Source organism: Bos mutus, chromosome 1, assembly GCF_027580195.1.
Source record: "Bos mutus isolate GX-2022 chromosome 1, NWIPB_WYAK_1.1, whole genome shotgun sequence".
NCBI classification, from domain to species: Eukaryota; Metazoa; Chordata; class Mammalia; order Artiodactyla; family Bovidae; genus Bos; species Bos mutus.
In genome coordinates this window covers 72280658-72307946 of record NC_091617.1, presented here as the reverse complement: position 1 = coordinate 72307946, position 27289 = coordinate 72280658, and the positions used below count along the sequence as shown (strand labels likewise).

The window sequence follows — 27289 nt, the reverse complement described above, 5'->3', positions numbered from 1 at the left end:
CCATCCTATCAGCTGAGCAGGCAAAGCCACGGCGTTCACCCTCCTCAGGGCCCCTGTCACCTGATTTCTCCTGGACGCCCCAGAGGTGGGTGCGAACAGCTTGAGTCCTTCTCAACACCAAGTCAGAGCTCTACCCCACCCCTCATCTTTCTCGTCAGCTCTGCTTTTATCCTCTCCCTTTTTCTTTTTATCAATTAAAACCACATTTCCATATGGTAGTGTGTATGTTTCCATGCCCCTCTCTCTGTTTGTCTCACCCTCTCCTTACCCACCCTCCGTGACCTTGTCCGTAGGTCTGTTCTCTATGTCTGCATCTCCATTGCTGCCTTGCAAACAGATTCATCAGTACCATCTTTCTAGATTCCATGTATATGCATTAATCTATGACATTATATTGTAAAGCAGTTATCCTTCAATTAAAAAAAAAAAACCCACCACGTTTCGAGGCAGAGGAGTAGAAACAGACATTGGCTCTTGAACTGGATGTCAAGAGAGGTTGGCCCCCGTTTTGGGGAAACAGAGCCTTCGTATCTCAGGGTGGAGGTGAGACAGGGGTGAGTATTAAATAACAGAAAAACATCAGGGGAGCCGCATTACTTTATTCTCCAGACCACAACGCAGCTTTGATGGGAGCTTTGCAAAGCTTGCAGAAGGTCCTGTTAGGTATCATTCTCAGAGACCAGGGTAATGAAGGAGGCTCTGGGTGGTGGAGCCGGCCACGCCCCCTCCTCCACCTTGGAGATGCAACTCCACCCCTCGCATCTGAAGAACCCGCTCAGCTCCCCTCACCATCTCTTGCCCAGTTGGGCTCAGAGGCCATCTGCCTAGGGTCCTGGTCCATCTGCCCTGCACCTATGGCTCCCCTGCCAGAGCCTCAATGGACACAGTGACCCTCACAGAGCCACAGCTGGACTTCAAGTCCCACTCCTGACTGGCATTGATGGGTAGTCCTGGGGAGCCCGATACCTGCCTGGGGGACAGCTGGACGTTCAGCCAGCGACACCGGGCCTTGTCACAGGCCAGCACCACGGTTCCCTCGGGATTGCTGTAGGTGCACCGGCTCCTGGCCGCCCTTTCCTCCGCAACCAGATCCCAGGCGCCCCCTGGCTCCCTGTCCTGTGGCCCCGGAGCAGCCTGGAAGCCCAGGTGGTCCCGGGTGATGGGGCACACCAACTGCTCTTCCTTCAGCGCGGGCACCACCTGGCCCTTGAGGTAGGCAGGGCCGGCACAGTAGGTCTGGATGTTGAAGAGCCGGTCGCTGTACTGATACAGCCAGCTAAAGAGATAGGCCAGGTGGCAGTCACACTGCCAGGGGTTCCCATACAGGGCCAGGTTGAACAGGTTGTCATTGGTGTCGAAGATGCCCTCAGGGAGCGTGGTCAGGAGATTCCTGGAGAGGCTGAGCAGCTCGAGCTTGGACAGGTTCTGGAAGAGGGCGGGGTGCAGGACCGTCAGGTTATTGCTGCTCAGGTAGAGCTTGACCAGCCCCTTGAGGCCTCTGAACACACCGGCCGGCAGATGGGTGAGGGCATTGTGCGAGAGCATGAGGGACCCAAGGCTGGTCAGGTTGGCAAAGGCTGCCTCGGGGACTGTCTCCAGCTGATTGTGGGACAGGGACAGGCTGACCAGGCCGGGGGACTGGGTGAAGAGGCCGGCAGGCAGTGTCTGCAGCGCATTGCCCTGTAGGCTCAAGAAGGTCAGGTTGGGCAAGGCCGAGAAGACAGACCCAGGCAAGTGACCGATGGCATTGTGCTGCAGCCACAGCTTCTCCAGGCAGGAGAGCTGAGCGAACACTTCTGGGGGCAGCTCGGAGATGGAGTTTCCATCTAGGAAGAGTTCCTGCAGGCTGCCCAGACGGCTGAAGAGCCCCCGGGGCAGACTTGCCAGCTGGTTGTTGCTCAGCCTCAGGGTCTGCAGGCGGCCAAGGGGGTGGAAGAGCTCCTCGGGCAGGTAGGCCAGGAGGTTCTGTGCTAGGTTGAGGGTCTTAAGACATCTCAGAGGCTGGAAAAGCCTCTGGGGCAGGGTCTGGAGCCGGTTGCCCTGCAGCTGGAGGGACTCCAGGCCATCCATGTGCTGGAACAGGCCCTCGGGCAGAGCCTCCAGCATGTTGAAATTGAGGGTGAACTTGCTCAGCGAGATCAGGTTGGAGAAGATGTCGGCGTTGAAGTTGGAGAAGTTGCCCCCCGTGATCTCCAGATCCTGGAGCCCCGGAAGGCCCCCGAAGGCATCCGGCCTGAAGTGGCACACCCGGGTGTTGAGGAAGACCACCTTGGTCAGGTTGGGGCTGCTGCTGAAGGCCCTGGAGCCCACCACAGTGAACGAGGTCTCCACAAAGATGATGTCTGTGGCATGTGGCGGGATGTCCAGTGGGACGGCGGCGAGCCCCTCATCCGAGCAGAACACCTCCCGGATGAAGCAGTCACAGCCCTGGGGGCAGGGCAGGGTGGGCCTGGCCAGGAGCAGGAGGCAGGCCCAGCACAGCCAGGCTCCGGGCAGCATCTCCTACACCCGAATTGGAAAGAAAAACAAAAGCAGCACCTTCATCGAGGGCAGGCAGCCCAGTGACCAGCACACCCATCAGAGAGCCAGGAGCCTGCTTATGCTTCTGATAGTTGTTCTCATAGGGCCTCACAGCAGCCTTGCAAGATCAGCAAGACCACAGTTCTAACCTCCTGACAGCAAGGCTGTCGCCTGTGGGTTACTGTCAGGACCTAGACCTTGGTCTCCTGGACTAGCCGTGTTCTTTCCAGATTGGAGGGAAGAGGTGGAAAGTGAAAGTGAAAAGTGAAAGTGAAGTCGATTAAGTCACTCAGTCGTGTCCGACTCTTTTCGACCCCGTGGACTGTAGCCCACCAGGCTCCTCCATCCATGGGATTCTCCAGGCAAGAATACTGGAGTGGGTTGCCATTTCCTTTCCCAGGGGATCTTCCTGACCCAGTGGTCAAACCCAGGTCTCCTGCATTTCAGGCAGATACTTTACCATCTGAGCCACCAGTGAAAAGGAAAGAGGTAGGAATAAGACCAAAAGGCATGGAAGAAGGGTATGAAAGGAGACCATGGGTACTGCAGAATTTTTAAGATAATACGTAAGATATGGGCAGATTATTCCTGAGTTGGAAATTTTTAAACCATAACTTTTCCTGAGCTTCCAAACCTCAGCACATTCCAGAACCTAATTATGAGGAGTTCTTCCCATCAGCTCTTTGCATAGCTGAGGCTGAGAGTGGCCAACGGGATATGATGGGCTCTTATCTTGAAATGAGTCTGTGTTCTCTTCAGCACTGCCGTCAAAATGCTCCCCTCACATCACCAGCACCTTGGAGCCCACAAAACTTTCCAACACTATGCGGACAAGAAGGTCCCAGAGGCGCATATTCTACAGACCCGTAGGTATTTTTTTGGGGGGGTTTTGCTTTAAATAAGGGAAGGCAACCAAGTTTATAGTTCACTAAATATACAATTTTTTGAATGCCAGTATCCATTCACAGGTCACAAATTGGTGATACAGCTTATAATCCTATTTCCCTTGCCACTCAATTTTTTTTTTTTTTTTAATGTATGAACCACTAGTTGGCATATTGACACTGAGAAATAGCACATTAAATGTTTCCAGATTTCAGGATGACTTAGGGGCTTTGGGCTCACATTCTCACATGACAAGACCAACGGGGTCTTAATTGCCTCATTATGGGGTTTGCACCACCAGGTCACTATTGCTCCCACCCACATCAACATGTAGGTGGCGCATAGTGATTCAAGTTCTGTTCATTGGAATCCCAGCTCATTCCAGTGTTCTAGCTATGTGCCCTTGGATGTCTGTTTCAACTTCCTTATCTGTAAAATGAGAACAATAACCATGTGCTAACCATGTTGGAATAATCGGAGGATTAAATGAGTGAATATAGGTAAAGATTTTAGGACAGTGTCTGAAAGTGTAATTAATAAGCTGTGTTAACTATCATTAAAGGGTGCAAACCACCATCATTACAGAAAAGATTATTTGAACACCAAAAAAAGGAGGAATAACAAAATGCCCTTTGGATAGAATATATTTAAAGACAGAAAGAAGGAAAGGCAGAAAAAAGAGAAAACCCTCACACAATATAAATCATAATTTTTTTCAGCTTACCTATCTTCAGCCAAGAGCTCAATTGGCTCCCTTTTGGGGAGCCTTGGCCCCAAGCACCAGAGAAGGCAAGAGCACCCCACTCCAGTACTCTTGCCTGGAAAATCCCAGGGATGGAGGAGCCTGGTGGGCTCCAGTCCATGGGGTCGCTAAGAGTCGGATACGACTGAGCGACTTCACTTTCACTTTTCACTTTCATGCATTGGAGAAGGAAATGGCAACCCACTCCAGTATTCTTGCCTGGAGAATCCCAGGGACAGAGGACCTAGTGGGCTGCCATCTATGGGGTCGCACAGAGTCAGACGCGACTGAAGCGACAGCAGCAGCAGCAGGCCCCAAGCACACTTTGCTGGCTGCCTCTCTGCTGCCCTCTGCTGGCTGCCTTCTCCATCACAAGATTCTGCTTGGGCCAAAGGGCTCCACAAGCAAACACAGTGCTTTCAAAAAGCCGCCTGAGACCTCTTCCCATTCAGACACTCAATAACCCTCAGTTTTCCCAGGAATTTTTCTGCCTAATCAATAGAGAAGGAACAATTTCTCCCTAAGAAAGCACATAACTCCCTGGAGGCTCCTATGTAAGCCACAGGAAGTGGATTTTATACAGAGGTTAGGAAGGTCTCTAACAGTGATGGCACCAGACTGCCACGCAGGACACACTAGGGAAAGGGACAAGCCTCCTGGTCCTATCGCCCCCACCCCCAGACCAGAGTTACAGAGCTCAGCTTTAGCCTGAGACTTATCCTCTCAAGATTGGATGCACAGAACACAAATAAGCAGCAGAGGACCTGGCTAAAGAAGGATGGGGTAGCCATGGTCGCCTCCACTCACCCACTCATATCTGCCACCTGGGCTGCCCCTCGACTCCTACACAAACCCCTGGGGATCCTCACAGAAGGCTTCCCTGACCCCAGGAAGGAGGCGCCTGGCCGCATCTTAGCAACCTAGCATGGTCCTCTGAAGAATGGATTCTCACAGCTGTCTTTTTTGTGAGAAGATAGAGTGATCGCTGTCTAGCATAGAGTCATCACTCTATGCTCAGCATCCAGCACAGTGTTGACGCACGGTGGGCTTGGCTAGAGTTTCTTGAACCAACTCCTCCACAGTTGGGATGAGCAGCGTTTAGGGCAGAACTGCCTCTCCCAGAATGGTTCCAGCCTGGAGAGAATGACCACAGCCAGGCATGAACGTGGTCCTGAGCCCTCCTGCCTACACCCCTGCCAACCAGAGGGTAAGAGAGGAGCAATCCTTGTCTGTAACATGCTGTGATGTTATCAACATGCCGGGCCTCTTCCTGCTAACCCCTTCAGTCTTTGCTTCTCAAAGGGCAGTTTCCGGGAGAAATCCCATTAGAATGGACACAAAGTCCCCAGGGACCATCTGGCCAGCTTCGTCAAGAGAGAAAGGCCAGGCTCCCAGGGGTCCACAGTGGGCCCTTGGTTAGAACCGAGATCTGGTCTCCCTGATCGCTCCTGCTGGAAGAGCTGTGACCAAAGCAGGAGGTGCCCGTGAACGAGGGGTCATGGAGAGACTGTGCCCCACCTACCCCACTCCGTGCCTCTAACTTCTAACCCACTGTAACTTGGAAATAATACCCTTTATAATTTTCCAAAAGAAGACATAACTAGAGAATTCAAGACTTGAGTCAAAACTATGGCATCAGAGGCACAGAAAATCAAGTGTAAACAAATCAGCTTAGGCTCAAGCACGGCTGGGGGAGGTGGGGGAAGCCTCTCTGATATAGGGAGCTGAGCTAAGGGGCGAATCCCATCTGCTAGCTCCTAGAGCTCTCATCATGATCCTTGGCAGATGGAGACACTCCCAGAACAGGGAAACCAGGGCTTCCAGAGCTAGAGCGACTGGGAGCTATAGTTAAGAAGTGCAGGCCAGAATCTATTCCCGTGGCCTGAGCTTTCAGCCAGGTGCTTGCAGCGACACCACAAGGCTCCTGGAACAGGCAGACCCCTCCTCACATTCCCGAGACCCACAGTGAACATAAACAAGGGACCTGGCCTACTGCCTGGTCCCTCCTCTTCCCACCCAACTCTCTCCGGTACTGTAAGTAGAGAGCCCATAGTTGCCCCAGCACCCCACAAGCCTACGGGCATGCACTTCCATGACAAGAGTCGGCTTAGGGAAGATGAAGCTGGGATGTGCCCCACATAAGCCCTGGGTCCTGGGTCCCTGCAGCAGGGTTTCAAATATGGTTGAAACCTCTGGTTGGGCATATCCCTTTGATCTTGCAAACTTCTCACTCTTTGGGGTGCCATGGTAAGAGGAGAGCCAGAACAGGGCCTCAAAAGTTTCAGGGCAAGATCCTCGTACCCCAGTCTATTGGGGCAGAAGGAAGTGGAGGATAGTAGTCACAGTGAGAACACTGATGGTTTCCAAACACTGATGATCCACTCCCAGCCCAAGACTCACTCTCACATCCCTCTAGAATGGCTAAGAGTTTGTGCTCTAATGTCAGACAGTCTGGGTTCAAATTTTATCTCCACCCCTTATTAGCTGTGTGGCCTTGGCTAAATTACTTAAACTCTCTGTGCTTCAATTTCTTTATCTTCAAAATAGCAAACTTCAACACTACCTTCCTCACGGGTTCTGAGAACTGAGTAAGAAAACGCACTGAAAGCTCCCAACCCAGAGCTAGGCACAGAAAGGACTCCCAGTGACAGGAGCTCAGGCCAGCCCCAGCTCTGGGCTGAAGTAGCCACAGGAGTCAGCTAAGGAGAAACGGATGGGATCATCCGAGCGCCTCACTGGTAGACCCAAGAGAGGCCCCTTTAAAAACTTTCTGGCTCTTTCCTCCCAGCCAGCGGAAATGGGTCACTGTTTTGTGCTTGGTTTAGTGGAGCTTGGATTCTGATGACTCTGGTCAGGATGTCCTGGACTTGGGCCCCTTCCCCAAACCACCCTTGAGAGCAGGTCACCAGGGACTTAGGAGATGGGGAACATCCCTGCCTAGGTACCTCGGAGGCTGGCACCAGAGGGGACGGTGGGGCAGCAGCCGGAAGATTCTAGCTTGTCACCTGACAAACCACCTCTGCATTTGTGCAGAGAGCAGCAAGATACCCACAAAAATGTTCCATGCTTTCAGCAAGCCACAGAAGCCTGGCTTTTTGAGGGTGGGGGATGTAACTGGCTGCAAATGGACTCTTCCCTCTTCTCAAATTGCTTTTGTGTTGGTACATTTCTGTGTCATCCACCACAAAGCCAACCCTCACTCCTTCCAGAGGGTGATGGGAGCTCAGAGCCCAGCCAAAAAAAAAAAAAAAAAGCCCCAGGGGCTTGCCCCTTGACTGGGATATCTACATCAGGGGCTGTCTCACCAACACGGTTGGATTTTGCCCTTGGGCTCCACTACATCTGGGGGCAAGAAAAAGGGCTTCCAAGGCTCATCTGGAGCCCCTGACTGCCTCACCCAGGTTCCCGGGACCCCTGTCTCCTTTGTTCTCAACCAGAGAAATAAGCCAAGTGGCTGAGGCTGGGGGACCTGGGCTGGGCTCGTGCCTCAGGCCCCTCCCCACCAACCAACCCCGCCCCCCACCCCCCAAAACACACAGTGCAGTAATCCCTCAGAGTCCCAGTTTCCATACTTGTAAATAGAGAACAGTCGTGAAAATAAAACCCACATTACATACTGTTAGGGCTATTGTGGCAATTAAATGAGATAATTGGCCATGGGTTTGTGATACTCTGATATAATAAATATATATTTGGTCTTCCTCTTGGTTCCTGGCACAGAGCTCCAGAAACCTTTGGAATATCCTGAGTAATAACAGAGAAATGTCTTTGCTATTCATAATAAGACCCTTCCACCCACACTGGAGGCTAAGTTAACGAAGTGACTCAATGGCTTCAGATTATACACAAACATATTTGCAGCAGTTATCACTGACGAACAGAATTAATTGCAGGTGATTCTCATTTTTTCCTTTTGCTTAATCATATATTTTCAACTTTAAAAAATAATAAACAGGCATCACTGTTGTCATAAGAGTGAACGTTATTAAGAAAATCATATAAAACATGAAGCATGGTTCCAAGCACACAATAGGTGCTTCCTTGATTCTTTCCTTCCTTGCAATTACATTGCAGAGACTCAATGAAATTTGTCTGTCTACTGTGTCATAGCTTCTTTTTTTTTAATTTTTAAAAATTGAAGTATAGTTGATTTACAATGTTGTACCAGTCTCTGCTGTATAGCAAAGTGGTTCAGTCAGACATATATAGATATTCTTTTTTGTATATTCTTTTCCATTATAGTTTCTTGAAGAGAATGAACATTCTGAAGTAAGAGCAGGTTGTGAACCTGGCACTTTCCTTTCCACAAATGCTCCCCATGGGCCCCACCTCTGGTCCTTGATTACATAGTCCCCTCCACTTTAGAAGGCCCACCCTGACCTTTCCCTATCGCTCCCTGTCCCCATTCTCCCCATCCTGCGGGACAGCATAAGTCACATTTCCTCTGGGAAGCCTTCCTTGCCTGTATCTCCTTTGAGTCCCCTCAGGAACTTGTCTTCTATTGACCATGAGGGTCCTTCTTCTCTGCCTTCTAGTCAGTTGCACCACCTGACTAGGAGCCTCTGGGATGGCGGTGGACAGGCAGAGGTCTTGAGATCGCAGCATCCCTTACCTGGCCGTGCACCCCAGTACCTGACTCAAAGTTGAGCACAGATAGGTGCTCAGGCCCTGGGTGCCAAATGGAACTGAATGTGTCTGCGGCTCTCGTGAGCCTGTATCTAGGGCCTTAGTCTTCATCCTGCTTCAGGGATTGGGGCGTTATTGGCACTGCGCCCTGTGTGCAAATTCTGATACCACTCCCTACTGGCTGCGTGGGATTGGGCAGTTCACTCCATTTCTCTAGGCCTCAATTTCCCACTGCCTGGTTATAGCCCATCCCTTGGTATTAAAATTAGCACTCAGTTGGATGACAATATGCTAAATTAGATGGTAAATAATAAAGCACTTAATACAGTGCAGGGTATATAATAAATGTTTGACTAAAAGGTAGCCACATGCACATTTTATTTCAACTTTATCATCCAAACCAGGACACTTCTGAGAATAAAAGAGGAGCTATTGATAATTATGGGCTTCCCTAATGGCTCAGTGGCAAAGAATCCACCTGCGATACAGGAGTCATGAGTTCTATCCCTGTGTCAGGAAGATCCCCTGGAGAAGGAAATGGTGACCCACTCCGGTATTCTTGCCTGAGAAATCCCAAGGACAGAGGAGCCTGTCAGGCTACCGTCCATGGGGTTACAAAAGAGTCAGTCACGACTTAGTGACTTTGTTGTTGCTCAGTCACTAAGCCGTGTCTGACTCTTTATGCCAGAAGGACAGACATAAGCAAGGGTGGCGTCAGGCCAAGTGGAACATGTGTCACACTACTTATCCTTCCCATTCACTGGCAGCTCCCTGAGCACAGGGACCAGATCACCCTCATCTCAGAACTCCCCTGCCACAACCTGCCTCCAGCCCCAATGCAGCACGACCCTGGCTGAGCAGCCCTCAGGGACTTCCCCTACCCTGGCACAGAGGTGCAGCCTGCCTGGAGTCGGGGATATGCTCTGAAATCTGGGACAAGTGGCCAGCCCATCTCCTGCCCCTGAGCTGGGACCCCAGATTCCTCCCATGCCCCCATGTCCCCTGTAGTCTTGTAGTGACCATACCGTGAGGGGCTGACAGGTGGCGACCAGCTGCCCTGGCTCTTCCTCTGGAGCAGAAGGGCCTCTGAGGTGGTCAGTGGTCAGCACGAACCCAGCAGCCCTGGCGCTGATCAAAGTTCCAGGCAGAGGTTCCTCCCCTCACGTGGCCTGAGCATTCCTGGAATGTCACCAGCGTCACAGGACAGCAGGAGAGAGTCTAGGCAAGGCCTCTGAAGATTACAAAACAACCCTGAACTCTTACCACGGACAGATCCTTGCTGGAGCCAAAATCCAGCCACGGTTACAGGTTTGGCATCTTTAGGACCCCAGGGGAATCCATCAGGCCCTAGAAAGTTCCCAGTAGGCTGCTCTGGGGTGAGCACTGGGATCAGGGGTTAAAACTTATATCCCTTCCTGTGCTAGACAGGCTGACCACAGCTGGGCAGCCAGCCACAGGCACCTGCAGACTCCCAGTGCCAGGAGAAATCCTAAGAGGTCTGCAGCTTTGCTGTCCTTCTGTAGCTGTTTATTGAATGCTTATGTTTCTAAACCCTTTCTGAGTTAAAACGGGGGAGTGATATAGGGAGGTGAATTTTGGCTCAGTATGGACAGGAACGCATTCACCGCTGAGATTATCCAGGGATGAAAGCAGTTGCACGAGGAGGCAGTGATTTTCTGGCCTTGAAGGTATTCATGCAGGGGCTGCAGAGCAGAGTGAGGAGAGCGTGTGAGTGTGTGTGTTCATTCGTATGCACTTGTGTGAAATCAAACAGCGGGTCTGTGCTGCTGGCAGGACCCTGGGCAGATGTGCAGGTGTGGAGGGCAGGTTTGTATTAAGAACTCCAGGCATCTTTTGGGAGATGGGAGACAGGCGCTCACTGCTCTTCCGTCGTTGGAATTCCAGGCTCCCATCTTGAGTGGGTGGGCTCAGTGGTTAGGGAGGGTGCATAAGGCCCTGTCCCAGTCATTGATAGGGTCCTGCTTTGTGAGACAGTGAATACACGACTGACCCTCGCCAGGTCCAGCCTCCTGGGACAGGGTTACACCCGGCAGAAGGGATTGAAGAGCTAAGAGAGCCCAGGAAATATGGTTTGAAGCCCTCTTCCCGGGCACGGCAGTGGGATGCAGGGACAGAGAAAAGATTACCCTTCTCATAAACCCTGGACTTGCACCAGCAACGGTGACAACTCCCGAACCTGGAGGCCTGAAAAGGTCCCAGGGACTTCTGGACACCTGGAGAGTCACCTTCACTCACAATGTGTCTTCTGAGAGCCTGGGGCTCACTGAGCCTGGGTGCTAGGCACTGTAAGAGTCCAGATGTGTGCAGGAGAGTCCTACCCATCAAAGCTAGTGTGCACCTGTGTGTGCATGAGTGTGAATGCATGTGCACTTTGATGAATGCTGAGGGAAATTCACTGCCTTTCTGAGACATAGAAGAAGCTCCAGGTTGGGAGTGGAGGCCTGGTTGTCTTGCAAGCTCAGCCACTAGTTCACTAGGTGACTATGAGAAATTCATTTCCTGTCCTGATCTTATTTTCTCCATCTATAAAATGGGTTGAGCCTATTCCTAAGGCCCCATCCAGCCATAGTGACCTCAAGACATCATTTTGATCCCACTCGCTTTCCAAAAGCCTTTCCCAGCCCTGAATATCTGGTGTCTGTGAAGAGCTGTCTGGGTCAGCCTTGCATTCGTGTGACAAGCAGAGAATCAACAGCGAGATCCCTTAGCCAAGGCGCCCATAGGAACACATGTGTCCTTAGTATACCATTTATTGTCGATTCTGTACTCCAAATCTGTTACAAGCAGCATCCAGCAAAGAAGGACCCCCCACCTCGCCCACCAGGGCTCACACTCTATAAAACCCTGGGGGCCTAGAAAGCTCTAAATACATCACCAAGCACCTGGGACTATTTGCAATGGTTCTCTAAGTGAGGCAAAATCGATTCACTTTTGAAGGCAGCATGAAGGCGATGAGTTGGTGAGAACAATCCCTCCTTGGGTGAAGAAGAAAGTTCAGACGGGGAGGAGTTTGGCCTGGAGGAGTGCCCACCCCACCCCTCTCTGAACCACAGCCATGACCTCCTCCCCAAGATCACCACTGCCTCCCCAGCAACTCCAGTTCAATTCCAACTGTGGGATCTGTGGGTTGATTTCCTTGAGTGATTCGTAGCTAAAGGCAGGCTACCGCCCATGTCTCTCTAGCAACTCCAGTTATCTTGTTATCTGTAGTTGCCTCCTCTTCATAAACTTCCTGAGTCTGGAAATGATTCCTAACACTTCACTACACAGACATCTGTGACAATGCTGTTGCCGCCCATGAAGAGTTCTGAGAACGGCGTTGTGCCTTTAAATCCTGGTGAGGAGGAAAAATATACACTCAGCCCAACAGTCCCTTGAGGAAAGCCAGTTTTTCTTTAATGGATGGATGAGTTTAACTTTTCCTGTATTTACAAAGCTTTGGATCCACACAGTACCAGGTGGGGTCGAATAGCTAAGATTACGGGGAGCAACAAGACAGTGACTCCCATTTTCCTTGGTTTAGCAATGAAAGCCTAGGACAGGCCATGAATTCTTGTATGAGCTTAAAGAGAGAAGGAACACTCACAGCCTGTTAAATCATGTTGCAGAAGCAAGAGGTTTTAGATCCTCACACGTGCACCGCTCCTGCACAGGGCTGTTGTGAGGGTTAAAAAGAAAATGCCTGCTAAGTGCTTTGAAGGGTATCTATGCAGAGTAAACATTTTTGAAAAACAGTGGTTCTAACCAGTTTTTATTATCTTTCCTCCAATATTTACCCTCCACTCCAAATGGAGAACTGACAAGGAGGACTAGAAGCCAATGAGCTATGGAGAAAAGTGAACTCAACTCTGGGGAACCAAGCAGCTCACTTCAGCCCCAAGAAGTGAGCAAATGCCAAGAGCCAAGAGCCTGTTGGAAAGGAAACTCCACCCACCTTTTCTGGCAGCTTCCTGACCAGACAACATGGTTTAGAGAGACCACATGGCCTGCCAAGGAAGAGAAGGCTCAATGGTTCCCTCCCGTCTCTGATGGAGAAAAGACCAGGGGCACTCAGAAGGTCAGGAAAAGGGTCCACCAGCCCCACCTAGGGTGCTTCCCTGGGGAGTCATCTGAGGACAGCTGCCCTCAGGCCAGCCTTTGATCTGGAGACATATGAGGTATCTTGGGCCAGAGAGGAAGATATTCCAAGGTCGTGGCCAATGCTATTAATACCCAGGGGTCTGGGCTCAGCTTGACAGGTCACACTGGATGACGAAGACTCCTTCCTTACCTTTCTGATATCTCTGGCCCACTTGTACCCTTGCACAATGACCCGCCTTACATGGAGTCCTTTGAAGAATGCAGTGCCAAATGATGCTTCCTGTCTGGAGGAGAGTAGGCCACGCTTCCCCTTTGGGGCCCAGGATCAACAAGGCAGGTCACCATTGGGAATGATGCTCAAGCCCCAAGCTCTAGGCTCATTTCTTTTTGGACCCTGGCAAACCCTGGTACATGTCTGCCAAGTACTATACATATTTTGCAAACATTTTGGAGACCCGGATTTACCTTGGTGAGATAATGTCTTTTGCCTCTAACAACATCTCTCCCAGATTTCCTGTGACAGAGAGTGAAAAGCTACAAAATGCACTAGCTCTTAACACACATCTGCTCCTGGACTCTTCGTCGGGGCCTGTCAGCACCATGCTGTTAAGGCCAAAGTGGATTTCTTATTTGTCTCGTGCAGCAGAGGGAACTAGTAAAGGCCAGTCAGGATTGATGGCAGATTTCCAAATCTGTACAGTATTGGCTTCAGCTCCTTTCTGGGAAGACACAGACACCTGAAAGTCTCCATTTCACTGTTTCTAGTTCTAAAGTGGTATACCAGTTGTCCAGAGAAAGACATGCATCGTCATGAGTGTACTTTCTTTACCACTGTGAATATGTGTGCAGCAGGAATGGTGGCCAGGGCAGGTATTCATGTGACTGCAACACTGAACCAAAGCACTCAACTGTTGTAACCAGACTACAGGCAGGGGGAAGCTTCAGAGTGGTCCCTGACCCAGTCTGACCTGTCTGTGTATCCGTGTTGCCTGCTGTGTGTGAGAATGCTGAAGTTCAGTTTCTAGCTGACTGTAATGTCTATGAAGAATTTTACCATGACCAGAAGGATTGCTGGGTTCTATTATACTTGGCTGTCCAATTAAAGGATCTCATCCCTGAGCTATTTCACTTCCCCAGATGCAGAGTGAAAATTAAAAACAGATATAGGGCATCTCATGCCCATAAAAGGCCCAAGCAGAGGAACCTCCAATGAGCAACAGACAGCTTGTTGGCAGGGTAGGGTGTGTGGTTGCATGGGCCTCTCTAGTTGAGATGCTTCTGACCTGCCCAGTCTGGGTGCCTGAAGGTCTGGCATTGAATACAATTTCCTGTTCAGGCCAGAGTATACCTACATCTTCTCCTCCACTGCTGGTAGCTGGGCCTTTGCAAGGACTGGCTGCAGGGGGAGGGCAGGCAGGGGCCTATCCTGGTCTGTGGGGAGCCAGTTTCCAGGTAAGTCCATACCATCTCCACAAGCCCCAGTCTTCTCCAGTAAAAGCCCCAGATGGAGGATCCTGGTGATGTCTCGTTTCTTGAACTGGGTACTAATCACACAGGTGTGTACAGTTTGTGAAAATCCATCAAACCTTACACTAGCATGCTCCCACTTTTCTGTATGTAGGTTACATTTCCAGAAACAGTTAGAAGAGAAAAACCTTGCAGGTGAACACAAGGATCCCCAGGTACCAGACTGCTTTCTCCATCCAATACCAATAAGCTGACTTTCATGTTTTGGGGAGGTCAGAACTTCTACATGATTTTATTCCTTAAAGGACTAAAATTTTCAAAGCAAAGTTTGCAGTTCAGAAATATTCTCTAAAGAGGCAAAACTTGTTTCACCGGTGCCTTTCTTCTTTTTCCAGATAAAAATCACAAGACAGATACTGATGATGGCTCTGTCTTCAGAAACTGAGCAGCCTCAGTTTTCCCTTTCTCTCTATCATAGCATCCTGAAAGCCAGGGCATTTGGCAGTTCTTGGAAAAGCAGCTAAAAGGTTTGAAGCCTCCTTTGAGGAGAAAAGTCACCTTGTCTTCAGGGGCAGGAAATGAAGAGAGACTTTTCATTTGAGGGGACAGGGTGGAGCCATGCCACAAACAAGATGAGCAAAGAAGGGGAATCAACTTACATAATACTTGGGAGAGGGGCTGTCCCGGTGGAGAACTATTTCCACAAAGTGGCAGGTGTGTGATAACTGTGTCTATGGAGGCCAGTGGGGGCACAGACACAGGGAAGGCACGTTTTGGAGGAGAGCTGGTGAGCTTTAGAGGAGGGGCTTTCTTGAAAGAAGCCCAGGCATGTGAATTGGGACCACCACAGGATTTTTTCCATGGCAGGTTAGATCTCCCTGGTAGTAAGAAGGTTCTGCCAGAACCTCATCTACAGGAGAACCAGGCAGGTCAGGAAAAGGTAGGGATGCCTTTCTCTAGGGGACCCGAGAGAGAGGGACAGGGGATGGTCTGTGGACCCAGAGGTGAAGGCAGCACGGTGAAATCCCAGGTCCTCTGGGGTCCCACTGTCCCCTAGCCCTTCCTCCAGCCCTCCTCTCTAACACTCATTGGGTGCCTTCATCTGCATCAGGACCGCGTGGCTCCTCTTCTTGCAGCAGCAACAGCAGATGCAGGCAGCCAGGGAGCAGGCCAGTGCAATGATGCCGATGACAATGGCGGCAATGGCCAGCCCTCTCTGGGCCTGGGGCATGTCCCCCGGGCCACGACTAATGGGGGTCTCAATGGTGGTCAGATCGGTATAGTCCTGTGAGGGGCTGGTGAAGTCAGTGGTGGAGGAGATGGAGGTGGTGTCGGGGTAGCTGGACGTGTCCGGGTATGTCGGCGTCCCTGGGTAGCTGGGCACCTTGGGGACCACTGAGCCCTGCACACTGGGGACAACAACATTGATATTGATGATGATGAGGGACTGGCCACGGACACTGGCTGGGCTGAAGCACACAGGGAGGCTGTCTGTCCCCAGCCTGGCCTTGTTGAGCAGGAGCCAATTGTGGAGCGGAAGGATGTCTGAGTCACACCTCCAGGGGTTGTCATAGAGCCGCAGCTCACACAGCTTCCCCAGGTGATCGAAGATGCCCAAGGGCAGGTTCTCCAGCTGGTTGTTCTGCAGCTGGATGGTCAACAGGTTATTGACGTTGGCGAAGAGGTTTCCGGGGAGCTGCCGAAGGCGGTTGTTCTGCAGGGAGATGTTCTGCAGGTTGACCAACATGCGGAAGATGCTTCCATCCAGCTCCTGCAGTGCATTGGTGTGGAGGGACAGCTCCCGCAGCTCCACCAGCCCGTTGAAGGCATCCGGGGAGATGTAGCTGATCTGGTTGCGGCTGAGGATCAGGACCTGAAGCTGGCTGAGGCTGCTGAAGACATTATCCGGGAGGGAGGTGATGTGGTTGTCATAGAGCCACAGCTCCCGCAGGTTGTGCATGGGTCCAAAGATGCCAGGAGACAGCTCTTTCAGGGAGTTCCCAAAGAGCGTGAGCCGGTTGAGCTGGGGCAGGTGCAGGAAGATGCCAGGGGGCAGCTGGGAGATGTGGTTGTTGGACAGGTAGAGCTTCTGGAGGTTACGGTTGTTGTGGAAGAGGCCAGGGGACAGCATTCCAATCTGGTTCTGCTGTAGGGCCAGCTCTTGGAGGTTGCTGAGCCCATCAAAACAGCCCATGGGGATGTCTGAGAGTCTGTTCTCATACAGCCGGAGGACCTGAAGGTTGCTCAGGCGCTGGAAGACCCGGGGTGAGAGGTGGGTCAGGCTGTTCTTGCCTAGATTGAGCTTGGTGAGGCCCACCAGGTGGTCAAAGACCCCATCAGGGATGTACTCCAAGTGGTTGCCATGCAGCTGCAGCTCCTTGAGGTTGCTGAAGTGGGTAAAGTGGGCCGGCTGGATCTGCACCAATTGGTTGCTGGACAGCAGGAGCGACTCGAGGTTGTCCAGGCCCTGGAAGAGGCCAACAGGCAGGATCTGGAGCTTGTTGTTGGCAAGGCTGAGGTAGCGCAGCGAGCCGAGGCTGCGGAAGGCACCGGGAGCAATGTGGGCCAGCTCGTTCTTCTCTATCCGCAGCGCGATCAGGGCCGAGATGTTAAGGAAGGGGGACTCATTGAGTTCGGTGATGTGTGTGTTGAGGATCTGCAGGCTCATGGCGTTCCAGGGCAGCGGGGTGGGCACCACCGCGATGCGTGCCCCTGTGCACTCCACCTGGGAGGCCCTGGAGCAGGTGCACTCGCTCGGGCAGCCATAGAAGGCCAAACCCGCAGCCCAGGCCTGGCAGCCCACCAGCAGAAGGAGGTAATGCTTCGGTAGCATGGCCTCTGCAAGGGGAGAGAGAGCATGCGGGTCAGGACTGCCTCACCGACACTGCCACTACTTTTAAGCCAGCATCAACCTTGGGTGCCAAACACCGGCTTGCCTTTGAACCCCATGACCACGTGCCCATCTCATGCTACCTATAGGTTGATCTGCAAGCCTCTTCATCTTCCCTGCCGGCCTTCCTACTTCCAGGCCGCTGCCCAAGCAACCTAGAGGGCTCTTCATCCTCATCCAAATCTTTCCCGCACTTCACATGCCTCCACCTTAGGATTCCGTGAGTCGGCTTTAGTCGCCCTCCAATGCCGGTGGTTTCCCCAGCCTCCTCCCCAGCCCAGCCACAGAGGCACATATGGCATCCCCTGTGACCCCGTCTGCTTCCTCACTACTCAGTAGGCTTCACAAGGGCAGGGCTGCTGGTGCCCCATCCCAACGAGTTCCTTAAGTCAGGAACAGTATCTTATCCATCTCTGTGTCCCTCTCAGTTCCTGGACTTGCTGGCTGAACATGGCTTCCTCAGGAGAAACCAATAGGAAATGAGAACAAATAAACCAGGCCTGAACCAGGCGGAAGATGCTGAGGCCATGAACACGGAGGCTGCTGGGAGGAGCTGCGGCAGCCAACAGAGTGGGACCATGCAGTGATCTGGCGGAAAAGACTGCAGGGAAGCTCAGTTTTTGCTCTCCCTGGGCCCCGCCCTGCCCCATCACCACCGGCAACAGCCTGCCCCTGTGTTAACCCTTTCACAGGTGCTTCATCAAGGTTTAATGCAAACCACCTTCCCAATAAAAGGAAATTATCCACACCACTTCCTGTCTCGCTGAAAGGACCACTGTGCATCAGCTGACATCTGGAGTCTGACTTCTGGGTACCAGTACCACTTTCCAAAAGAAACATTGAGTGGCCTTAAGTAAGTCCGAGAAAATTTAGGATGTACTCTGAGCTGAGAGGGCTTCCCTGGTGGCTCAGACAGTAAAGAATCTGCTTGCAGTGTGGTTTGATCCCGGAGTCAGGAAGATCCCCTGGAGATGGGAATGGCTACCCACTCTAGTATTCTTGTCTGGAGAATTCCATGGACAGAGGGGCCTGGCAGGTTATAGTCCAGGGGCTCACAAAGAGTTGGACACACTGAAAGGTGGTAGGTAGGCCCAAATGTTCCCTCAGACATGGTACTGATCTGAGAATGGATCCAAAGTCATGGAAGTTTTGGTATTTGAGTTCAGGCCTATAAACTGTATAGAAAGTGGAAAATGGGGCATGGGGGTTGGGCCCTATGTGAATATTTAAGGACCACTAACTAGTTTATTTTTGGGGGCTCCAAAATCACTGCAGATGGTGACTGTAGCCATGAAATTAAAAGACGCTTACTCCTTGGAAGAAAAGTTATGACCCACCTAGATAGCATATTGAAAAGCAGAGACATTACTTTGCCAACAGAGGTCCGTCTAGTCAAGGCTATGGTTTTTCCTGTGGTCATGTATGGATGTGAGAGTTGCACTGTGAAGAAAGCTGAGCGCCAAAGAATTGATGCTTTGGAACTGTGGTGTTGGAGAAGACTCTTGACAGTCCCTTGGACTGCAAGGAGATCCAACCAATCCATTCTAAAGGAGATCAGCCCTGGGTGTTCTTTGGAAGGAATGATGCTAAAGCTGAAACTCCAGTACTTTGGCCACTTCATGCGAAGAGTTGACTCATTGGAAAAGACTCTGATGCTGGGAGGGATTGGGGGCAGGAGGAGAAGGGGACAACAGAGGATGAGATGGCTAGATGGCATCACTGACTCGATGGACGTGAGTCTGAGTGAACTCCGAGAGTTGGTGATGGACAGGGAGGCCTGGCGTGCTGCGATTCACGGGGTTGCAAAGAGTCAGACACAACTGAGCGACTGAACTGAACTGAACTGAACTAGTTGTTTGGGCTTCCCTGGTGGCTCAGAGGGTAAAGCGTCTGCCTGCAATGCGGGAGACTTGGGTTCAGTCCCTGGGTCAGGAAGATCCCCTGGAGAAGGAAATGGCAACCCACTCCAGTACTCTTGCCTAGAAAATCCCATGGACAGAGAAGCCTGGTAGGCTACAGTCCATGGGGTCGCTAGATCTTGAATGAAGTTTGAGGCCTCCAGGCTCAGCTTCCTCGCCCTCAGTGATGTCGATAACCACTGTCTCCACCTGAGGCCATTGTGAGGGGCAGATAGGAGAAAGGCTGTGGAGGTGATCTGTACAGCATTGTGAAAATGTGTGAGATGTGCCAAGCTCACCCACAATATGCCCTTATAACCTTGGCATTCTTAGTCAAATGATGAAGGATTTCTGTGTATGTGCAGAGCATCTGTAACTTCCATCTGAGGTTCAAAGAGGTCTTTAACTCCCAAAGGGTTAAGAACTGCTGATCATACATTCCCATCATTTTAAGGGATGTAGGAAGCAGGGAAACTGAGGCTTAAAGCCTCAAGCCAAGATCTTCAGATAGCTGATGAGAACTTTGAGTGTTAATGCAGTGCCTCTCCTTGCCTCTCCTTTTAATGAGCAAAAGCCCTGAGTCAGAGGAAAGAATTTCAAATGATGGTCTATAAGGCCATAAACTGACTGGGTAGAAAAGGTATTTCTTTGACCTCTCTTTGCTCCCCTGCACTCATGGGGTCCTGAGCTTGGTCCATAACTCAGAATAGTCCAGGCTTCCTTACCTGGAACTCAGTGCAACCCTCCCCTGTCCCCCAAAAAGTTTACTCTAGGGACAGAACCCAAGTTCATCCCACCTCAGACCTTGATTGTTGCCTTAGTCACAAACCATACAAGCCTTGACCTGCTGTGCTTTCACTTCAAAGACTCAAATAAGTATGTAAAACTGTAGAGAGAAGAAAGAAAAATAACAACTTGACTAATGAAATCAAGATGTAAAGGAAGGGGGCCAGAGTAAGCTATGGACACATTTAAAAGTATAGAACAGTCTTATGGACTCTGTGGGAGAGGGAGAGGATGGGAAGATTTGGGAGAATGGCATTGAAACATGTAAAATATCATGTATGAAACGAGATGCCAGTCCAGGTTCGATGCACGATACTGGATGCTTGGGGCTGGTGCACTGGGATGACCCAGAGGGATGGTATGGGGAGGGAGGAGGGAGGAGGGTTCAGGATGGGGAACACATGTATACCTGTGGCAGATTCATTTTGATATTTGCCAAAACTAATACAATTATGTAAAGTTTAAAAATAAAATAAAATTAATTAAAAAAAAAAAAAAGGATGAACGTGTATAGGCAAATGTCAGATCCAGAACTTGAGAGCAGAAAATTAACAGCTTAGATAAAGGGCACTGAAAAAAGTGAATTAACATCCACCCTTAGATGTTAGGGCTTTTTAACTGATGGTAACAGAGAAGGAAGGCTGCTCACAAAAGCTAATGTGATTGTAGATTGCATTAATAGAAGTGTTAAGTGTGGAACAAAGGAGGTGATTGTCTTCCTCTACACTGCCCTCATCAGTCCACATCAGCAGTGCTGTTCTCAGTTTCACCCTGAACTTGAAGAAGACCAGTAATAAACTGGTCTCCTGAAGGACTTCTGGAGAAGAGTTTGAGGAGGGTGAAGGGATGCAGACACCAGAACATCCTTGCATCCACTGAAGGAACTGTGGATGAGTAGCCAGAAGAAGAGATGTGAAGAATCTGCAAGCACTTTCTTAATATATGTCAAGGGCTAACTTGGGATAAAGAAAGCAGCCTTACTCATGTAGCCTCCAAGGTCCAAACCAGTGTGAAGAAGATATGGGGTCACATATTTCAGTTCATCACCAAAGACAGCTTGTCAGAATCAGAATGGACAAACTTATAAGGTAGTAAGCTCCTCATCACTGAGAGTGTTCAAATAGAAACTGAGCAACTACTTGGTAAGGATGCTGGAGAACAGGGTCCTACACCAGGTAGAGTATTGAGCTGGATGACAGCTGGTGTCCTGTTCATCCCCAAGAGGTTAGGATTCTAAGGCTGGGTGTCAGAGCAAGGACATGAGAGCCATCTACAAAGACAATAGTGTCTGCACTCCCAGCGAGTGGCGTTCTGCACTGCACTCCCAGTGGGTGTTCGCCCATCCCCTTGATATGTGTGAGAGAGCGATCCACTCCCTGGACTAACTTACCAAAGGCAAAGCGTCACTTCTGGTTATGAGCCATGCAGTACTCAGCTTCTATGCCCAGAATGCTTCAAAATGGTATTGTCACCCAAGTATTAAAGATTAAATTAAAGTGCCCATAACCTGGCGAGCCCAGGGCAGCCTCTCAAGTTTCCCCATCTATAAATGAGGGTGTGGGCCAAGGTACCTTCTGAGGACACATCTAAGACCTCTCTGAGTTTGTACTCCCCAGCTGGGGAGGGGCATCAAACCAGGCCCCGGAAGGGCCCAGGGCCAGGGGAGGTACCTTGTGATTTGGGAGGAGGAAGCACAAGATAATTCCTTATAGAAACAGAGGCACTGTTGTTTAAAACAGACCACACTCAGCTTGACAAATATTGCAAGAATTGGCAGATTTTCCCCCTCATAAAACCCTCCCGTCTGCAGAGCCCACCCCAGCACCACATGCAGTGGGCTCCTACTTGCCAGCACTTGTTGCAGCTGACACTGCTCCAAAGGACCTCTGGGGAGCCCACTACAAACCCAGCTGCAGAGCTTCCGGGGAGGGAGGGACCGCAGGAGCAGGGCTGGACACCGGGCAGGCCCTTAGATTTCCAGTGAGGGTGGCCTGCGTCTGTGGCAGCCTGAGGCGCTCGGGAGCCCAGCACACAGCAGCCTAATAGCCCACGCTGCCCTGCGCTGCTTGGTAGCCGTGACAAATGCCAGTTAAAGTCCCACAAAGCTACCGTAATTACACCTTCCTCCTCCAAGCAGCCAAATGCATTCTCAGTCACTGCAGCGACCAGCCCCTGTCCTTGGAGGGGGCCCAGGCTGGCATCTGCCACGGGTCCGGGGAATTCACTGAGCCCACAGTACACAGAAGGACGGACAGACAGCTCACCTGGGCACTCTGACGTGGTTCCTCCCCAGGAGAAGTGCTCGGACCCAGAGCTCTGGCTCTGGGTCGCCTTAGCAAGAACTGCCTATATGACTCATGGGCAAACACATAATTAGCCTCGAAGCCCTGGGCTTTGTTGGCTGGTGGGTTGGGACTTTGGGGTTTAATACCATCATTCACATTCCCTAAACACGAGCTTCCATGGGAGGAGACGCCTTCTTATTTCAATGCCACGGAACAAAGATTTTGGAAAGAGCCTCGGAGATGGATGAGCTACCCAGTCTTGACTCTAAGCTGGAGTGTAAGTTTAGGTGAATTCTCCAGACCTCAGTTTCCCCTCCTGTAAAGACTCCCAAGGCCCCTGGGCAGCTCTGATATCTTCAAGGACACAGAATGGAGATTTGGCCTGAAGCCCCGCCATTCCCACCGCCCCCTACAGGTTGCATTGACCCACCAGCATAGCCACCTTCTCACTGAGGCTTGAGGACCTCATATCCATCTTTTCAGGCCCACCATGTTTCAGAAGTTTTCCAGGCAGGGTAATCCCACTCGTTAACTGGTGCATTTTCACATGGCCAATAGCCATTTCATGGACTGGGGAGCTCAGAGGTGGCCTTTGGGAGGCAACCTCCTAGCCCATCTGGGGAAACTGAGCCCCAGACAGGAGATCTCTCTCCCTGGCCTGTGTCCTTCCCCCAGAGAGGCCTCTCAAAACGTGGCTTCGTGTGCACTGAATGGTGCCCCATTCACCGAGGGAGCTGTATTGTCTCTCCCTCGCTCAGCCAGCGTCAGCCTCGGTCCAGCTGCTCCTCTGTACATGGTCCACTGGATCTGAAGTCACTAAGAGGCTCACTGCATCCTAACCTCCCATCTCACTGATATGAGGTAACCACCCCCCACCCCAATCAGTATACAAACACTGTCTGGAAGTACCTGGGAAGTGTGTTTAACAGAACCAACCTCACAGCATCACATCAATGAGGATTACATGTAAAGCACTTAGACTCACTCTTGGCCCCAAATGAGTACCTACTAAATGTTACTTACAATTATTGTTCATCCACCTGCTGAGTAAAATCCGAATCTCTGGAGGCTCCACCCACAGAGCTCCTGACCCTGAGGTCTGGGATGAGTGGGTGCCCAGGACCCTGCACATTTAACAAATCCCCCAAGTGACCCTGATACAGGGGTCCACAGCCCTTACCACCACTTGAGACCTAGGTCAGCTGAGACCGCACACTCCTGATGTATGTCATTTACTGCCAAGCAGTAAAGAGAGACTGAGCCCTGGATGGGGGGAGCTAAAGGTCAGGCCACAGACCTGGTCCAGCCCCCTCTGTCGCTATTTCCTTCAGTGGTCCTTTCTCCATCCCTGTCATAAATCTGGGGCTGAACTGAGTTGAATCCAGCAGTGGAGGCTGTTTCCAGGAGCAGCACTTAGAGGGCAGGGCATCAAAGGAACCAGCGTCCTCTGAGCCCATCTGATCTAACCATCTGGTCAATGTGTAGAGAGGAAAACTAAGGTACCCAGAGGAATGAGGGGTCTTGCCTAAGGTCACATAATCAATGGAAGACTCCAGACACCCAGATCAGGGCTCTATGTAACCATAATGCTTGGTGACCCCCTGAACCTTAACATGAGGCTTTAGGATCTCATCAACCACATGTCTGGCAGCACCTGGAAGCAGAAAGAGGTGGCTTCTCTCTCTCCATCATAAAATGATCTAAGGTTTATCTACAGTCCACCCTCTAGCTGCCCAGCATGATTATTCAAGGTCAAGTGCCTCTCCCAACTTCCAGGCTGCATGGTCTGAGAGATGTTCTTCCTCAAGTCTGCCCTGATGCTTATGTTCACTCAGTTTCACCTGAGTGCCCTGGAGGAGTGCAGGGAAGGAACCAGAGGGATTGATCCCATCATCTCAATACACAGCCCCGTTCAGGACTTTACCCCCAAACACATCCTGGAACCCCAAAGGAAGAGTGCCCACATCCTCATTCCCCACCTGGTTCAATCATTGACCCCATCTCTCATGGCCCACCAAAGTCAATATACAGTTCATTTGTTTAAAGAAGAAAATGAGAAAGAAAAAGCCAGTCCTTTCCAGACCCAGGGTTAGGGGAGGTAGGGCTTCCTAAAGAGGCCAGAGCAGGGCTGTAATTAGGTTGGCAGAAGCAGCAGGAGATACTGACAAACTTGCCAGCAGACCAAAGAGATACTCCTACTTGGGGCTTTTATTTTAAAAGCCTTGGGCTACAGCCCCCTTCTCAGGGTAACACCTGGGGGGCCCAACTTTGATAAAATGGATCAGCCCCTCCTCAAAGGATCTTGAAAGAAGTTTCTAAATCCCGTGTTCCCAAAGCCCATGGAGGCAGTGAAACCAGAAGCGGGAGTCAGTCTTTGGTGGTCAGGACTCAGCGAAGCAAATTGCTATGTGTGATCACCGCCCCAGGAGCGTGCGCTGGCAGGACAGAGTTAGAACAGCTTCTGCCCCAGCTCTCCTGACTTCTCCCCATCTGGATCTACTTCCACCCACACCCCACCCCGCCCCCTTCCATTTGCTGAGCAAGCCAAGTAGTGTCTCCAGCCTTGGGAGAGCCTTCCATGTCCTGACTTTCTGCAGGGTCTGTTCAGAACCCTTCCCCCTGGCCCTGCCCTCTCTCACATACTTGTCTCCTCCCCACAGAGCCTGCCTGGCTGACTCAAGACCACAGGCAAATACTACGGTCTGGCCCTGAATGTACCCCAGATGTTCAGTCGAGGCAGAGTGTAAGAAGTGACAGCCATTAGAGAAGTTCTAAATTATGGAGGCAGTGGTGCCCACACTGGTTGAGATACGGTGATATAATCCTAAAGGAGAAGCCAGAGCATTTCAGATGGGCATCTAGCACCTTCAGTCTGAGTGATGTGTCATCCAAGAGAGAGTCCCAGCCCTCTCAGAGGTCAGGCATTTGGCCCTGGAAGTAGACTGGCACTCTCACACTCAGCATGGCTGGGAAACTCTAGAAAAGTTCTGGTTTTCCACAGTTGGTTCCTTGGCCCCACTTCTGTCTCTGTGTGTGAGCAGAGAAGCTGGTAAAGGTACAACAGTCACAGTCTTAAATGCAAACCACCCTCATCACAAATCCATCTTCAGCCCTGACTCTCTCCGCCCATAGCCATTAGCGGCCAAGGCAAGAGGGGAAAGTGGCCTAAGCCACACACAAACTTAGCATCCGGAAAAACTCTGAATCCACAGCGGAATTCCAAACTGGAATCCAAACCAGACATCAGAACATCTGCTGAAGCTGCTTTTGTAGCAACTGTGAGTCAGTCTATGAAAAGAGGACAGTTCTTGCCTGGGGAGCCCCCAGCAATCCCTGAGAGACCCAAATTCACCATGGACCACTGGTGGCCACCATAGTATGTGCTGAAGAAGAGGACCTGGGTTTGAATCATCTGAAACTTAAAAAAGAGAAAACTCTTCTCCCGATGGAGCTAGTATCCTGAAAGAGGTACACTTGATGGGTAACTGGTGTGATCATTTAGTCAACTTGCCATGCGTCTTGCCAATCTAAAACATCGTCTCAGCATCTCAGGTGGACATCAGGGATGGGTAGGACCAGTGGAGCCAGAGGCGGGTCAGGGATCAGGAGAGGCGGGCTGTGGCCCCAGGCGCCTGGGCAGCAGGGAGGCGCGTTCTGAGAGCATCCTCAGGCACCGCGCCAGCCCGGCCTCTTCTGGACTCTCTTCCCCGGGGGAGCGGGGTCAGCAGAAAGAGAGGGGGAGGGGAGCCGGGTCCTTCCAGTCCGGTAGGAGGGAAGGAGGAGGCAGGAGGCCAACCCGCCTACTTACCAGCAGCTCGGCGCCCGCCCGCCTGCTTGCCGTCGACCAGAGGGAGCCGGAGAGGAGGACGTGGGGCGGCTCAAGGCTGCAGCATGAGTGCGGCTCCCGGGTCCTCCGCGTATTTAAGGGCTGCCTGGCGTGAGTCACCGCCAGGGGCAGTGTCGGCGCGGTGGCAGGGAGGGGCGCGCGCCACTGCAGCGCCCGACGTGCGAGGACAGCCGTGCGGCATCCCCCGGGGAGGCAAGCCTGCAGCGCTCAGGGGAAGGGGTTTCCTTCTGCCAGATTTTGTGATATTTTTTTGACCCGGGAACCGGGGTGGGAAGGGAGCGTTGTTTGTTTTTTTGAACACGTTTGCCTCTTGTCTGTTTTTCTCCAGTGTTTCTTTTGGACTCTCAATGGCATTGGCTGCTGCGGTTCTAAGAAAGGGCTGTGGCTCTAGAAAAAGCATCTGTCTTTTCCGTTTAAACCTTGTATTCAGAAGTAATTTCAAGTTTACAGAACATTTTCAAGAAGAATACAAGGAACCCTCTTATTTGCTTAACCCAGTTGACCCTGTGCGAACATTTTGGGAAAATTCTGAGGCAAGTTACCCCCAGGGTGTCACTCCTAAAAACAGTGTTTCAATTGCCTTCTGACATCATCCTCTGTTCCCTCACTGCCCCTCGGAGATGTGGGTACACAGGGCAGTCAGCGGACCTGTCAGAGTGAGGGGCTCCCTATGCCCTGCACCTCTGCATTGAAGCCATCAACCTGCTGCCCCAGTGGGAGGGTAAGAAACCATTTCTGTGCATAGCATCACCAAGAGGGCCTGGGAAGGGAAGAAAGAAGTCATATTTGGAGGGGTGGGGAGGCTGTTAAGCCCCAGCTTCTCCAAGGTGGAGCCTCAACAAGGTATGAGCCATGCTGGACTAAGCCACCTGCCCTCTTCCGCTCAAGTTACCCTCGCAGCCAAGTGGGGAGAGTGATATTTACACACAGTGCCTCATGGGATGCCGAGAGTCTTAATTAATGTTTGCACTGTGCTTTGAGATCTATGATGAAAGGAAAACATAAAAGTGCGTAGTGTTATTATTGAAATAGTCATTTGGGTGGCTTGCCATGGTCAAGCCCTTCAACCTGAATCATGCTGCATTCCTCCTCACCATGGCCCCATGATTCAGAGCCAGAAACAAAAAGTCCCCAGTCCATAAGTCATACTGGCCCAAGAGGGAGGCAGGCAGAACTTGGAGGGGATACCCACACAGCTCCCAGCTGTCCTCTTCAGCCACTAGCCTCCCTTCCAAATAATAG

The 27289-nt window shown here is 51.3% G+C and overlaps 2 protein-coding genes across 2 annotated transcripts; both read right to left on the bottom strand.

Moving 5' to 3' along the window:
• Positions 1–204: 204 nt before the first annotated feature.
• CPN2 (carboxypeptidase N subunit 2) lies at positions 205–9924 on the bottom strand. Its single transcript, XM_005903392.2, has 2 exons — positions 9799–9924; positions 205–2502 (listed from the first exon to the last, which is right to left on the bottom strand). Exon 2 carries the CDS (start codon positions 2497–2499, stop codon positions 853–855), a length of 1647 nt encoding a protein of 548 aa, XP_005903454.1. The 5' UTR covers positions 2500–2502; positions 9799–9924; the 3' UTR covers positions 205–852.
• Positions 9925–11551: 1627 nt separating this feature from the next.
• Positions 11552–26112, bottom strand: LRRC15 (leucine rich repeat containing 15). The gene is made up of 2 exons (XM_005903393.3): positions 26009–26112; positions 11552–17179 (listed from the first exon to the last, which is right to left on the bottom strand). Exon 2 carries the CDS (start codon positions 17172–17174, stop codon positions 15420–15422), a length of 1755 nt encoding a protein of 584 aa, XP_005903455.1. The 5' UTR covers positions 17175–17179; positions 26009–26112; the 3' UTR covers positions 11552–15419.
• Between the last annotated feature and the right edge of the window lie 1177 nt (positions 26113–27289).

What these genes read in the sequence shown, in the direction of transcription:
- CPN2 (XM_005903392.2), bottom strand. Translation starts at nt 2,499, where the DNA reads ATGCTGCCCGGAGCCTGGCTGTGCTGGGCCTGCCTCCTGCTCCTGGCC.
- LRRC15 (XM_005903393.3), bottom strand. Translation starts at nt 17,174, where the DNA reads ATGCTACCGAAGCATTACCTCCTTCTGCTGGTGGGCTGCCAGGCCTGG.